Below are 16,810 nucleotides of genomic sequence, written 5' to 3' on the forward strand. Positions count from 1 at the left end.
AAGGCAGGGCCCTCCACTAGCAAAAAGATCACAGCTTGCTGAAGGCTCAGATGATGGTGAGCATTATTTAGCAATAAAGTATTTTTTTAATTTTATTTATTTATTTTTTTAATCCCCACCTGAGGATATTTTTTTCATTTATCTTGAGATAAGAGTGGGAGGGAGAGGGAGAGAGAGAGTGGGGGGCGGGGGCAGACACATCGTTTGGTCGCCTCCCACACAACCCAGACCAAGGCTAAGGGTGCACGAGGAACGTGCCCTTCACTGGAATTGAACCTGCAGCTCTTTGGTCTGCAGGCCGGCACTCTAACCACTGAGCCAAACTGGCCTGGGCAATACAGTATTTTTTAATACTCAGCCTATACATTGTGCTTTTAGACATAATGCTACTGCACACTTAACAGACTACGGTATAATGTAGACAAAATTTTTACATGCACTGGCAAACCAAAAAGTTATGTGACTCTCTTTATGGCCATCTTCACTTTATTCTGGTGGTCTGGAGCCAAACCCACAGTACCTCTGAGGCATGCCTGCATGCCCATTTAGTGAAAAACTAAGAATAGGAATCTAAGGCACAGAGAAGTATTATTTGTTCAAAGTCATCCCATCTCTTTTAAATGATAGACTATTTATCTCATGGTATTATAAGGAGACATTTCTGTTATTACAGTCTTTTATCAACTCTAGGATTCTCATGATTTCACCTTTTAACATTTCATAAGTTGGAATGTGCCTAACAATTGAAGACATGTCAGAGTTTATTTTGGCAGTGAATATTTTTTCTTTCTAAGTAGTATGAAGAATAATAGATGCTGTGCCTTCCATTAAATGCAGTATATTAAAATCTCCTTCAGGCTGTAAGCTTTGCTTCATTTCTGAATCCTTGATGCCCAGCACAATGTTTAATATAAAAATACCAGTAAATATATATTGAATGAATAAATATGGTTAGCACGTTTTTCCTCTTTCTATTTCCTATCTTCTTCATTAGCTTTTATAAAACCGCTTAGAGAAGGCTTCTCTCAGGTAGGGAACATGATAACTACACTCAACATTTTATTTCCCATGCAAGCCTGTCACACAGTAGTTGATTAATAAATGTGAATAGAAGGAAATAATCTTGTGACTTTCAAAACTGAGCTCTCTTTTGGCAAATAATACTTACCACACTTGATAACTTCAAGCCTGTGTGATGTTAGGAAATTCACTTAACCTCTCTGTACCTCAATGATGTCTATAAAGCATTAGCATACTTCATGATATACAGGTATGAGAAATGCCAGCTATTACTTCATATCATTATGTGCTGATTGTTTATTGCCTCCTTGTTTGTTGAACAATGTATTAAGTGTCCTGGATTGTACAGTGTTTTCTAAACTGGTCCTGAGTCCTTGACTGGAGAATTAGAAGTGCCATGAACAGAAATGAAGTCAAAGAGGGTTCCATTCCACCCCTCTCATCAGCAGCGGGCAGGCTGCTCAAGTTCAGTTTCTCAGGGTTCCGTGCAGGTAGTGTGGTTATGAGTGCGGGTCTTGCCCTGGCTGGTTTGGCTCAGTGGTTAGAGCGTCAGCCTGTGGTCTAGAGAGGCCCGGGTTTGGTTCCCGCTAAGGGCACGTACCTCGGTTGCAGTTTGTCCCCGGCCCTGGTTGGTCGTACGGGTGGCAGCCACTCATTGTGTCCCTTTCACGTCGATGTTTCTCTCTCTCTCTCTTTCCCTCCCTCCCTTCCTCTCTCTCCCTCCCACTCTATCTGAACAAAAAATGGAAAAATGTCCTCGGGTGAGGATAAAAAAAAAAAAGAGTGGGGGTCTCTGTAACAGTATCTAGGTGACTTCTCTGTTATAAACTTTTAACCTTTGAAAAATTACTTAATCTCTTGGTGCTGAATTCAGTTTGACCACCTCTAAAATGAGGGTAATTAATAGTACTTTCTCCCAGATTCGTTGTCAGAATTAAATGGGCCAGTTCCTGTAAAGTATTCAGAAGAGTCCCCAGTCCAATAGTGGTCCATAGTACCAACAGGTCTGGGCCATGGCAGTGGCAATAAAGTGTATGTAAGCAGTGTTGGGGACAAATTTATTTCCAAATTCATCAAGATTTTTCGCCGACGTTTCTGTCATTAAATTTTGTGTAAGCTTTTAAGCACAGCACAGTCCTAAAGCAAAGGGCGCTTTATCACTTGGCAGCTATGTGAACTTGGGAAATCACTGTTTGATTTCTTTCCTCTCCAAAATAAGGAAGACTTACCCAAAGGTTATTAGGAATACCAAATCAAGGCACTTGTATATTACATACAACATGGTTCTTGGCATAATAGGGGCCAAATATGTTGCAGATAATTTTAATAAGATGCCCACAAAATTTTGTATTTTAGCTTATGAACTCACATGATGAGGCCATTGCAAGTTCATGTTTATCAGGACAGTTCCTCTATTTATAACAAGAATAATATCCTGTGCGAGAATCAGAAAATGTACGTGGCTCAAATTACAGAAATGAAGATACTTTCACATGGCTGATAACGTGGAATTTTCTCAAGAGGCCACAGAGCCAAGTACTATAAATGTTTTTTGAAAAGAATTACATAATTTCATGACTGGTAATATTGATGTTTCTTTGTGAAAACGAAGTGTAATCAAATCTGCTGCCACCGACGGATATCCATGGGGGTCAGGCAGCATCTGTTTCTTCTACCAGAGCCCTGGGACAAGTAGCCAAAAGCCACTTGCTGTGTCGTTATGGTTTTAGTTTTCTTATTTCCTCTACCAGGCCCTTGGAAAGATTACTTTAAAATTGACGTTAGATTTAAATAAATATTTGGAGGATGGGGAGAGGGACATGCTTCCGTAATAAGCCAAAATATTATATGTTGAAATCAAGTTAAGACAGGCGAATGGTTTCTAAAGGGAAAACCATGAGAGAGGTACATATATTAGAAAGAAAAGAAAAAGGAAAAATGAAGGGGAATCAAGAAGAAAGTCCATGCACTTTATGAGTAGAAGGGAAACATTCATTATGAAGTTGATACTATTTTTGATTCCAAAATCTGATGTCCTGTGTTACAGACTGCGTTCTATAGCAGACTCCTGCATCAGTCTGCTAGGACCGCCCTAACAATAGACCATCGGCCAGTAGCTGAGGCGACAGGCATCCCTTCTCCTAGCTCGGGCAGCTAGACGTCCAAGGCGCAGGTGCTGACAGGTGGGGTTCCCGGAGGCCCCTCCCCTGGACTTGCAGACAGTCATCTTCGTACTCCCATGGCCTTGACTCTGGTCATGTATCCCTGGCAACCTCACTCTGCTACGAAGGACACAAGTCCTGTTGGATTAGACCCCTACCCTTGGCACCTCCTGGACATCTTAATTACCTCCTTCGAGGTCCTGTCTCCTCCTAATCAGTCACATGTGAGTCAGGGCTTCAGTATGTGAATTTTGGGTGAAGACAAGACTATAACAAGGTCCATCCCAGCTAATAAATATGTTTTGTGCTCAAGGACAGTAATATTTCATTAGAATTACTTTCTCTCCTTTGGTCTCTTTTTAAAGCTTTATGGGAAACTCATAGAATGCATAAAATAATTCAGAATGTCATTTTTTCCTGTGTCTTGGTTTCATTTCTTTAGTGAAGTTATAAAGTTTACTCTGTAATGACAGCTTTGTCTAAGGCAGTTGAAAAGTGTGTCTGAAGTGCAGCGGCAGGAGCGGGTTGCAGTGCCCACTGCAGCCCCCATCACCATTTTCAAATAGTTCAAAAGTGAACAAAGATACCACAACTGGAGATCAAAGTTTCCAAAGGGATTAAGGGCATCCTCAGGAGTTGCAATTTAAAATTCCAAGGTTTTAGGCAAATCCTGTTTGAAATGGTAATGCCTTGTACTCCACGGTTGTATGACCTTGGGTGAATTTACTTAATGGCTCCCTGTGTCATTTCTCACCTTCCCATCTTCTCCCTGTGAAGGCTGGGATCCGGTCTTTCCATCTAACCGTGCTCCCTTGAGGCTAGTCCAGTGTCTGGCTTGGCCTTAAGGAGCTCCCCATCCAGATGAGGTGAAACACAGGCATGAAACCCTTGGAGAAACTGCAGGATCACTGCGGCACGTCCCGAGATACATTGCCTGAGCTGTCTGTCTCCCTGCAGAGAGCCCCCAAACCAGGGCATCCCACACCCCCTTGGCTGCCCTGCGGAGAGCTGCTCCAGGCAGCAGGTAGTGCCCCCCCAACTATCATTTTGATGCCATATTGTGAAAAATGTTGAATATGGAATCTGGGGACACTGGTTGGTGTACTACATGCATGACTATGATGCATTTACCATTTGAACCTATGTTTTCTCATTTGTAAAGTGAGGAATTCATAGGTACTCTGAATATTTTTTTAGATTCAATGAGATACAAAAGTAAAGAAAATCATTGCAAGATGTAAAGCACTATGGAAACGTTGGTTATTTTACTGCTTTTCATTAGTGGACTCCACAAACTATAACCTGTAGTAGTATTCAAAATGTATTTATTCTTTTCAAGGAAGACTGAGGGGAAAAAAATGAAAAATAAATCAAAATAGCCCAGCCAGTGTGGCTCAGTGGATTGAGTGTCGTCTCATGGACTGAGAGGTCCTGGTTGGATTCCTGGTCAGGGCACATGTCCAGGTTGTGGGCTTGATCCCCAGTAGGAGACATGCAGGAGGCAGCCGATCAATGTTTCTCTCTCACATTGATGTTTCTATCTCTTTCCCTTCCTCTCTCATAAATAAGTAAACTAATAAACAAATAAATAAATAAGAATAAAATGAGCCATGGGCAATACATTTCAGGGGACAAGAAAATTGAAATTTTCTTTTGGAAACAGGTTAATGATGGGGGGGAAATGTTAATTGACGTTTTGTTTAGTTACTTTTACAAAATTACTTAATCAGTATAAGCACAATGACAACATGATAAGGAAAACTGAATAGTGTCGATAAGGTCTTCTCTGGGAGTAGTCTCTCAATCTTTCTTTTACACAGTAAACTTTCTTTGGTATACAGGCACATGAGTAGGACCACAGGGCTCCATTCCTAGACGTCATCAGCTAAGATTCAGTAGCAGTGTGCCCTGAAAAGGTGTCATCTCACTTCTCCTTCCTGGAAATAGAGAAGGACACACTCTCCTGGCCTGTGATACAGGCTGGAACCTGGCCAACATGCGTGACTATGACTCGTCAGTGAATCCAGATCTTTCTTTTGCAGCAATAAGACAAGTTCTTTCTGGGGCACGGGTGACAACTTGTATATCACTAATACTTACTCTGCCGAAGCTGGCACTGAGCAGAGCCCTTGGGAGTCTGACACAGCAGTAAATGGGCAGAAAGAGAGGGGAATCAGGGACAACTTTTAAAAGTGACTTTTATTCTGCTTCAACTCCAAAGGAATGATATGATCCTGCTTGTAGGCACCTCTCATGCTGCAGTTCCAAGGAAATACGTTCCCCACTGAGCCTTCGTAGTAGCATGTCTGTATGAAGTGAAGTCCTTGCCATGTATTTCCCAACACATTGAGCTTTTAAAAACATTTTTGTCAGTATTATTGATTCATAAGAGTACAGTCCATTTAGATGGGGTTATTCTAAGATGGAGTCGTTCTGGGGAAGAGGAGGCTGAGTGTCCTCCCTGCTTGATTCTGCCCGAGTTGTCCGGTGGTTGTCTCAGTGTTGAATAAATGCATTTATAAAACAACTTCTCCAGCCTATCAGCTGTAGCTGCCTCATTTGCTATTTCTCACTGTTCATCTTTCCCTTCTGTGAAATTGCACCCTCCCTTCTTTCTTGACCGATCCGTGATGCTTATCTGTCTTGGCTGACAGCTTATTTACTCTGATCAGACACAAGGCTAACGGGAAATAATGGTGAACAAAATACATGTGAGTGTATAACACCACCTTGGTATATTTGAAAGCCCTCTTGCTGGAAATGTCATCTAAGCTAAGCCCTGAAAGATAAATAGGAATTGACTAGGTGGAAATGGTGGCAGGGACACTGCAGCCTATGCAAAGGCCCTGAGGCAGAAATAACAGGGTGCAATTGGAAAACTAGTAATTTTTTATGGTTTAAGAGTGAAGTTATAGGATGAAGCAGCATTATAAATGAGCTAGGGAAATAAACTCTTCAAGGGCTCTAGGTGCAAAGAAAAGGAGCCCAGGCTTTGGAGGGCAGACAGAAACCATTCAAGGACTGTATATCTGAGGGGTAACATATTCTAGTTCATACCCCATGAGATGTCTTTGGCAAATGTAGAGAATGGTTTCACTAGGGTATCTTTAGAGAACAATAAAGAACATTGATTTTTATTCTGCAGTATTGTTAAATGTATTTTGGTGTGATGGTGTACTCTTTAAATCTAGATCACTTAAATACTGTAAAACGATATATATATTAACGCTGTGCTAAAAGACAGATTTATTCCAAACTGGCAAGTATGAAGTCACAGCAAGCAGGTCTTGTGTGGTGTGTCATTGCTCCTTGTCTGTGATTTGTGTGATTGAGACAATAGGCTGACAAATCTCACCACACTGGGATTATGCAGTTTAATTTGAGCAAGAATGATTGAAAATTAAGTCACTTTTTCTCCCAGAGTATTATATGCTAATTAAAATTTCTAACTGAAGAAACACATTCATTTAGAACGTATTCTTCAGACTCCTATTCAACTCTCAAGAAGAGGAAGATGATAACTGAAAAACAGCGCTTCCATTCAGTTTTACTGTAGTTCAGAAACTTCCTGAATTTTGAGCATGAAATTAGTTAACTAATATAGTTAACTGCTATGAATCTCTGTTTTTTTTTTTTTTTTTACATGATCAAACAAAATAACATAAAGAAGCCCTGGCCAGTATTCTCAGTGGTTAGAGTGTCAGACCACACACCAAATGGTTGCAGGTTTGATTCCAGGTCAAGGACATGTACCTGGGTTGCAGGTTCCTTCCCCAGGCCCGGTCAGGCACATGTTAGGGGCACCTCATGGATATATTCTCTCACACTGATCTCTCTCTCTCTCTCTCTCTCTCTCTCTCTCTCTCTCTCTCTCTCCATCTCTCTCCCCTTCCCTTCCTCCCTTCCACTTGCTCTAAAAAAAAAAATCAATGGGAAAAGTACTCTCTGGTGAGTATTTAAGTATACTTTCTTAATAAAAAGAAAGAAATAAAAAATGAAGACCTAAAAATGCTTTGAAATAAAAACTGTAGCTCATTATCAATGCAAAGTTTAGAGTCCCTGTCAAAAATTAAGTTACTCAAATGGTCCCTTCAAAAGTAAAAATTGAGATGGCATTATTTAATTTAAAAGAGAGAGAAAAAATACCTGGAGTTAACTTTTTAAAAAAATTTTCACCCAAGGATATGGTTTAATTGATTTTTAGAGATATTATAAATATTTTCATCTTTAGAATTGAAACAAGGGAGTGAAAGAGAGAGAGAAACATCACCTGCAACCTAGGTGTGTGCCCTGACAAGGAATTGAACCTGCAACCTGTTGGTGTATTGACAGCACTACCACCACTGACACATGTTTTTAAGGCTAATGCTTATTATTAATAAAAATAGTGTCATTTAATTTAATATTAATGTGATTGATTAATTAATTTTAATATTAATTTTCAATTGTCATGAAATTTTCTTAATTGAATATTTTCTTTTTAAAACATTTCAAGCCCTGGCCGGTTTGGCTCAGCGGTTAGAGCGTCAGCCTGCGGTCCTGAGAGACCCGGGTTCGGTTCCCGCTAAGGGCACGTATTTCGGTTGCAGTTTGTCCCCGGCCCTGGTCGGTTGTGCGGGTGGCAGCCACTCGATGTGTTCCTTTCACGTCGATGTTTCTCTCTCTTTCTCTCTGTTCCTCTCTCTCTCTCCCACTCTACCTGAACAGAAAATGGAAAAATGTCCTCTGGTGAGGATAAAAAAAAAAGAATATAAAGCATTTCAATAATTTTATAAGCATACAATGCATACTATAATCATATTTTAAATGTATCCACTTTTAAGAATTCAGTTTCACTTATTTTAAAATACATTGCTAATTTTTTGTTGTTGTGAATCCTAACCCGAGGATATTTTTCTATTCATTTTTTTAGAGACAGTGGGAAGGAGGGAAGAAGGGAGGGAGAGAGAGAGGAAACATCGATGTGAGAGAGACACATCGATTGGTTGCCTCCCACATAACCCCGGCCAGGACCAGGGATCAAATCTGCAACACTTGATCAGAATGGAACCCAGGACCCTTTGATCTGTAGGCTGAGAGTTGAGGAGATGCATGCCTGTTGGGGAATATGGGGGGGGGGGGGGTGCTGGCGTGCTCCTGGGAGGGAGAACATGTGCTAGACCTTCATTTTGAGGGGTTTTAAAAGCTGGGAGTTTAGGGGAGGATCAATAGAATATTCATCAGCTTTATGCTGATGTAACAAAATGAGGTTTTTCTCTTAACTTCATCTGTTCTTGGGTGTGGTTGGCAAATGGCACTAATTGGATTTCTGCTCTCTGTCTCCCTGAGTAGGATGATTTTAACTATTTACCCTCTTGTAGGGGAGAAAAAGTACAAACCATTTACTCTTTTTTGTTTTTTGTTCTTTTAAATTTATCTTTATAGTTGAAAGTATTACAGATGCCCCTCCCTCCCCCCATTGACTCTTAAGTGTCCCTGGTTAGGGAAGACAGGATTTACTAGGTGGCTGGAAACTGCGGTTTGACTACATGGCTCAGTTTCTGTTTCACTGGTCCTGGCTTACAGGCCCAGTTCAATCCATCGATGATGATGGCTGAGCAGGTAATGGGGACCGGGGAGAGAAGAAGAAAGGGATGAGGTGGGAAAAAAAGACCTGGCAATTTGTCAGAAATGGATGGTCTATATAGAAGGAGAGGGGGAAAATATACTCTGCATTCATGTATGAATTTTGAATAAATGTATTTATGAACATTGTTATTCGCCTAGAGAGGGAACACAAGAGAAAGAGGAGGAAAGCTGAGAGGGGGAGGAAACGGAAGAACAAGCAGGGAGACAAATAACAATTTGCGTGACTTCAGAAAATGCCGCGGTTTCCATGACTTAATATTCAGAAAATTCATACCCACTTTCCCCTGCCATCTCTATACTGTTTTTGGAAGCTTTATGTACACCACATGCCCTGTGATGGATTTGGTACCTCTTCTGGGATAGCAGAGTGGAGTTCATGATGCATTCAAAAAGGCAGACAATGAAGAACACACACCAGGAGGCTCACCGCAGGGTTCCTTTCAGCTCCTTAAACCTGAGCTGTTTGAATCTGGCTGGAGTCAATGCCCCTAAGGCTTATCGCCAGTACGTGAGGTTAAGAGTTGTTTCTAATCTTACAGTTAGGGATGCAGTGTATGTATGTGGATCCTCTTGTATTCCTGTGATGGGGATATGCATATATTTTCCCAGAAAGATGGTTCTCTCCAGTGATACTTCCACAGTACGGGTAAGACATCCCTTTGAACACATTATCGGTATAATAACCTGTAATATCTGGTGAAGAAACCTAACTGCTTTTATGTAAACCTGAAATACATGTTCCCATTTTTAAAATAATCTACTTCGAAAAGAATTCATGGACACAACTAATTGGAAACTATTAACACTTTGCATTAGTAAATGTTGGGTTTGAAAGTGTTGGATAAGATGGGTCAGTTTTAAGTGCATCAGGGTAGATTGTCAAGCTCCTCTCGTTTGGAGACTATAATTAAGAAGACAATAATTGCATTTCACATCTCAGTTCATGAGTGCTTTAATTTCTGATTTTTTTCTTTTGCTTCTCCCCGATTTGCTGCATCTTTAGAAACGCATGTTGTAGTTACTGTGAAAAGATGGTTGTGTATGCGCTCTCCCCTTTTCTGAGTTTGAAATTCTAAAGACAGGGCTTTAAGTTTTAATCCTGTAATTATATAAAAGGCAGGAAGCATTAATAAGCTCATGGAGGAACCGAATAGTGTTGTGATTTGTTTTCTGAGGTCTGCGTAGAGAAGAACCACGAACAAGCCTGCCTTTGGCTTTGGTCACATGGGCGTCTTGGTACTTACCCATCGCTCCGATCCCTTGGAACTGGTTTACTTGTCCCATGTGTGGGACTCTGAACTGTCATATAAAAATGTCTGAGGACATTCTGAGGTCCTACTGTGAACAAGCGATGCAGGAATTTTCTTTTGAATTTTATTCCAGAAATTTCTACCACAGGACCTTTCGGCATGGGCAGCACCACCACCAGCACCACCCTTCGGACCACGACGTGGAGCTCCGGCAGGAGTACCACCCCGTCAGTGTCCGGGAGAAGAAACAGGAGCACCAGCACCCCCTCGCCAGCTGTTGAGGTGCTTGATGACATCACCACGCACCTGCCGTCAGCATCTTCCCAGATCCCAGCTCAGGAAGAGAGCTGCGAGGCTGTGGAAGCCCGAGAAATCTCGTGGTTTAAGACCCGGCAGGGACAGACGGCAAAGCAGCCGTGCCCCGCAGGAACTATAGGTACGTGTGTCCTCCAGAGCTAAGCTAGAGGTGTGTCGCCACTTTGGCTTGCTTTTTCTAGCCTTTTTTCTTTTGTTGTTACTTCTTCACATTTAATTAAATTCTGAACTCAGTTAAATGACAATTTAAGGCAATGTATTCTGAGTTTGAAAATGCCTTCTGAAGAAGCACAGCTCATGAGAATCTGCTGAGAACAGTGAGATCAGGACTCTCTGCCCGTGGTGTGCGGTCTCTGGGTGGAGTCGCCACTGGGCTGGGGGGTCAGGCTCCAGAGAGCCAGCCAGCCTGTGTCTGTGCAGCAGCCCAGACAGAAATCACCGGGGCGAGTGCTCACGCCTGTCACCAGCCTCGGACATTAATTGCAGAAAGTGAGACTGAGCACTTTTTTGTTGGAAGACAATCATTGAAACTACCTAAATGTTAACAAAAGAGGAGTCTGACTATTCTTTTTACCAGTTATTGTAGCTGTCCTTTAATAGTCAAAGGCTCCTAATGGTGTCTGGGATCCTGCAGACAGAAGCCGAATTCCTACTCACTGCACATGCGCTAGAGAGTAAGCAATCCTGCATTTTCTCTAAGGGATAGTTAAGAACGAAAGAGCTCTTTGCCTCTTGTTTTTTACTGATATGATTGATAATATCCTCAAATGGTAACCATATTATTAGGTACAATTTTTAAACCAGAAGTAGTTTTTTGTTTTTTTTTTATTGTTCCATATATTGATCTTCAAGAAACTTTTCTTGATACAATGAATGAAATTTGTATTATTCCATAAAATATGTAACTAAAACAAATACACAATAGATGTCACTATAGTAGCACTCTTGGTCTTTGAGGGTTATTGATTTGGCTACTTTTAGGAAGCGGGCTTCTCTTGGAGAAGTTCCAGTGTATTTCTGAATTTCATGGCATATGAACAGAAGTCTATTGGGTTTTACAAAAAGCGTGTGTTAATTTTTCTTTTTTAGCAAAGTGTTTGAAACTATGCAGAAGTCTACCTTTCCTTTACAGAGGGAGGCCATGCTTAATTCTAGAGTTTTCTGTGATAATGAAATCAGAAAACAGACTTAAATCATCACTCTTAGCACTGACCCCTTCATTCTGGACTTCAGTTTCCTTCCTCACTGATAGTATTACAGCCCCCTACTTCTGTTGTTTGTTGTAAGAGTAGTGAAATGCTTTATTTGAAAGCACTTTGCAAACTCAGAAATGAGTCCTTACTGTTCTGTAAAAATTGGGGAAGAGATTTAGAGGAAGCCTGAAGCCCTCCCACGTGACCGTCCATAAACTGGGGTCTCATTTCCACCTTTTCTCTGTCCCTCCCGCTGGGCGGGTTCAGGCCCACACAGCCTCCCCCTGGGATTACTGCACCAGCTTCGTCTCAGCCTCCACCCGCTCCTTCAAACTCATCCTCCGGGGGCTGCCACAGTTACCTTTCTAAAACCTTAATCAGCTGATCTCTCTTATCTGCTTAATGATCTTCCTTGGTTTTCCAGCACCCACACAAGACAGACAAGGGATTTTATGGTCTGGCTTTGCCTACCTTTCCAGCTGCATTAAACAACTCCCCTATCCAGTCGAGCTCAGTTCAGAACACTTGAAGGTGCCCAAGCAGAGTAGATTTCCTCCACTGTGAGTGCCCTGCCCACACTGTTTGCCGGAGAAACCTGCAAAGTGATTGCTGTAAGACCCAGTTGCTCCCTTGCCTCTGAAAATCAAGCAGTAAGCCCCGTGGAGACAGCTACCACATCCATCTAGTTCATGAAGTTATTCCCCGTACCTGGCATAGTTGTCAGCGAGTGCTTTGAAAATAGCAAATGTGTTTGTTTGTTGTGTTACATTTCTCCACAGCCGGTTGCTTGCAGGTGTCGTGCATAGTGTTGGAATAGACATTATCTCCATTTGATGATCTCATTTTTACCTTTGCTCATATCAAAACATAGCCCGGATATAAAGTCCTTGTGAGGAAAATGGTTTGAATTTCTAACACAGACCTATTTCTCTCATAATTTTAGGAGTATCAACTTACCTGTGCCTGGCTCCTGATGGAATCTGGGATCCCCAAGGACCAGATCTCAGCAACTGTTCTTCACCTTGGGTGAACCATATAACGCAGAAGGTAAATTATGTGACTGACAAGGAAGGTTTGCCAAACCTAGATCCTGTGTTGTTGATTATCACTGCTGCTGCAAAAAAAGTCAAGATTAAAAAAAAAAAAACTGGAAAAATTCTCCCATTTTAATCTAATTTAAGATTGAGTGACAACCTCTGATATCCTATGAGCTAATTCTGGAATTTTTTTGTTCTTAAAGGGCACTTTTAAGAACTTCTTCTAAGCCAGGCAGTATTACTCATAATAATTTTATTATTAATAAAATGTCTGTGGTATTGTAAACTGCAGATATAAAAGTCCAAGAGATATTATAAATCAAGCAAGCAAAAGCTTCCGGCATACATACACATAGATTTTCCTATTGGAATAATAATTACAATAAAAAAAAGTCTACTTTTGGAATCTTAAGCCATTTGATAAATGTTCTGTAACCCAATCATTTATCAGTGTTAAAAGTATACACACATGTGACAGAATTTTGCAGACTCAAATTTGCAGGGCTTATTTGTTTGCAATATGTTGAACATTTTTATTATTAATGCACTGTGGGGCTTTGAATTGATTTCATTACAAACAGAGACCAGATGTGCATTTATGCCAAAAGGGCTATGGGATGAATCCTTATTATAGCAATTTGTGTGGATTTATGCACTCCCAAAATGGAGAGACCTTCTATGGCACATTAGTTATGCTAAGAAATTTCTGAAAGAGATTCTTCCTGAGAAATGTTACAAATGATGGCCTTACCAAAATCTTGTCTGTACCATTTGCTCTTTTCTCTATTTGTTTTTAACTAGGCTGATCCTCAATAATATACTGTATAATAATCCATAAATATCTACCCAGTAGATCATTTAGCAGATGAGCCATAACTATCTGTTTACCCTAAATCATGGAAGAACAGTGGCTACATTGACTCTAGTTACTCTCTTACATATGCATCTCCATACTTGTTGCTATTCATAATGATGCTTCTCCAATTTCTGCACTGCTCCTGCCACAGTTTTTATGTCCTTTGATTTTATTACAATGTAGCTCAGACCCGGGGGCAAATAACTCTTGCTGGATGTGATCAGATTAAGAGATCAGTAGCCTATCTCCTCACATTAGTGTCTTTTAAAAAATATCCCCTACATACTTAGCCCAAGGGTTAATATTAATTCAGTAATAACTCACCTAGAAAGCTGAATGGTTTTCATGACAATTCCTGAATATGGTTGGACTATTTCAATGCAGAAATTACTGGGTGACTTTAATGATGCTTAATTCTTTCCTTTCCTCTGCAGACCTGCTAATCTTATGACAAAAGAGATAATTCCTTGCAAAGATCGGACAGCTGTTGTTGCCCATTTTGATTTATGGACGGATGCTTTTGTTTAATAACAAATATGTTCCATTCTTCTGGAGCATGTCTGTTTAATCCTATAGAGCTACAAAGTTATGCTATATTATAATTTTATGAAGATTATAGAATTTGGGTGATTGGAATTTATAATAATATCTTAGCTTGATTATAAATTTATAAAATCTTCAAGAGTATAACAGGAGGCTTGGAGCACAGCTAATCGGCTTATGTAACTAACCCAGGGTCGATGTTGGAGCTGGTGTTCTTAGCTGGGTCTGCCTTATCAAGACGTCATGCTCAGCCTCCATAATTGTGCATAGATTACAATTGCCTTTATGTCATGTACTTACTGACCTAGTCTCTCTTCACTTCTTCCCACCCTTATACCCGGGGTGTCCCTCAGATTTCCAAATATGCATGCTACTCCCTAAATAGAGATGGTGTTTGCTCAGGTTTCTTTACCACAAAACGCCAACACTTTTAAATAGTAACATTGGAAACCTCCAAAAGAGAATTAGTATGCGGTAGTCACAGAGTTATTTGTCTTTATCTTCTCTCCATGTTCCCCAAAGCGTCTTCCTCCAAATTCATACCTTTGCTCATTTCCTCCCTCAGGGCCAGAGTCGCCACACCAAAGAGATGGAGGAGAGTTGTTTACAGTGGTATTGGGGGCTCAGAGGTGAACCCAAAGCTAGTAACAGGCGTAGAGCTGTTCCCAACCCAGGCCTGTGGATGCTGGGTCCAAGGAATGACTAAAAATTGGAAGCAGGGTGTCCTTCCTTGAGAGGAAGAATCACCTATAGACAAGAGACCCAGTCTGTCATCAAGCAACTTTTCAGAAAGAGATTTAGGGGGAATGAAACCCTGACCTCACTCTCCTCCCTGCTCATTTACCTTCCCAGCCTCCCCACTGGCCAAACCCAAGGAGAAGCGAGAGAAGGGGGGCATTTTAAATAAAGTACATATAAGTCCACCCGCTAAGGAGGATGGAAAGTGTCCTTGAACTAGCAACGGGCAAGTACCCCCCATGTCTCAATGTCTCAGCTTTTAGCTCCCCTTCTCATAGCCTTCCTCCCTTGCCATCCCTCTCTTTTCCTTTCTCCCTTCACCCCCCCATCCCTTTTCCCTTTCTCTTGTCCTTCCCCCTCTCTCTGCTTTTCTCTAATGGATTTTTATGTCATATTGAAAATTTAAAGGGAAACAGGTATCCGTAATGATTCACTCCTCCCTTCCTTCCCCTGTTGCAGTTCTGTGAACCTCAGACTTTTTAAGTGAAGGAAGGCTTTTCACCCCCAGTGAAAGCACAGGTGAAAAAGGAAGGAGAGGCCATTCTCCTGTGTAAACAGTGTGTTCAGTTTCTGCCCCCCCAGGGCTTGTGGTGAATGTGCCCCGGACTGCGAGGCACCTCCTGATGGCTTCACAGTCCTTCCGAGGGATTCCTGAGGGCGTGACAGGGAAGAACAGCGCCGGGTCACAGTCTGCATCCACATGGGCGCATCGTACTGTTGACTCATACATGTCAGGCACTGTAGACGGCAAGCATGCACAAATAAGTGGATCGGCTGATTGTAGTTGTGAAAAGCAAACTTTATATTCATTTTTGCTAAAAAAAAAAATGAGCTATGCTTTGTCCCCGGAAGGCCAGGAGGAAGAAAACAGGCAAAGCATTTTGACGGTTTCTGACTCACAAATGAATTCTGGCCACTTAATACTGGTGACAGTACAGATTAAATTCTGTGTGGTAATAGAGAGTAGATTACATTTCACCAGAGGAAAATGGAAGCCTTGGAAAGCCAGAACATCACAAAGAAATTTATTACATACAGACTAGCCAGACTACTTTCATAATGATAAGATTAAATAAGAAGCCTAATTTATACAGAAAGGGAAGGGCAAGGGACCTTTACCCCAGCAACAATGAAGGGAGGAGAGAGAGAGGGAGGGAGGAAGACCAGGTTAGGGGACACTTGAATGGGTAGGATGGAGAGAAGGAAAAGTAGGTAAAAATAAATGGGTGGATAGAAAGATAAATGTCTTCATATTAATATTTTAAAAATATTTTTCAGTTTGTATTGAATGCCAACCAATTAATTCAGAGCTCTGTCTTCTCAGACCTATGTGGCCAAATATCCGATTTTCTCCCCTTTCTTAACAACTGCTTACCAAATGCATGGTCTCTGGCTTCAGCTAGATCTCGTGTGTAGACTCAAATTTTCAAAAAGGAGTTTATGTTTTCTGGCTTGGATACCTTTAAAGAGTTGATTGCATTGTATAATCTCTCCAGTCTTTTTCAATTTAAAATTCTGTGAGTTTCCGGTTTTGAATAGCTTCCATACTTATTTACATGTAAAGTGAGGTGTGCTTCCTCCTTCATTACCTGGTCCAACTATTATCCGGGAAAGAAATGCCTGAATTGTCCCTGGGAAATAGTCTTTCTATTTCTAGCAAATTGAAGTGCCTCTTTTGTTTGTACACAAGCTACTGACAGATTTTGAGAGAAGTGGGTTCTTTCTGCAATTTTAGAAGAACATACAGATCTGGAAAACATTGTTGCTATTTTACAATATAAAGTAAGCCGTTCTTTGCCCTGGAAGACTGGGCTGAATTCTGTCACCAAGATTTTAATGTCCCCATTCTTTAAATCTCCACAGATCTACTGTGAAATGAAAGTAAATCACTTCTGCCCTGGCCGGTTTGGCTCAGCAGTTAGAGTGTTGGCCTGCGGTCCCAAGAGACCCGGGTTCGGTTCCTGCTAAGGGCATGTACCTCGGTTGCAGTTTGTCCCCGGCCCTGCTTGGGTCGTGTGGGTGGCAGCCACTCAATGTGTCCCTTTCACATCGATGTTTCTCTCTCTTT

General features: G+C 41.2%; 1 protein-coding gene across 1 annotated transcript in view; it reads left to right on the forward strand.

Annotated features, from left to right (window-relative positions):
- The window catches only part of ADGRL3 (adhesion G protein-coupled receptor L3), a 471,329-nt gene that overhangs the window by 313,377 nt on the left and 141,142 nt on the right, over nucleotides 1-16,810 (forward strand). The window contains exons 7-8 of the mRNA XM_036253182.1: nucleotides 10,194-10,496; nucleotides 12,512-12,615. Coding sequence (XP_036109075.1) covers nucleotides 10,194-10,496; nucleotides 12,512-12,615 — 407 coding nt within the window. The remainder of the gene's footprint in view (nucleotides 1-10,193; nucleotides 10,497-12,511; nucleotides 12,616-16,810) is intronic.

Source organism: Molossus molossus, unplaced genomic scaffold (assembly GCF_014108415.1).
Source record: "Molossus molossus isolate mMolMol1 unplaced genomic scaffold, mMolMol1.p scaffold_m16_p_1, whole genome shotgun sequence".
NCBI lineage: Eukaryota > Metazoa > Chordata > Mammalia > Chiroptera > Molossidae > Molossus > Molossus molossus.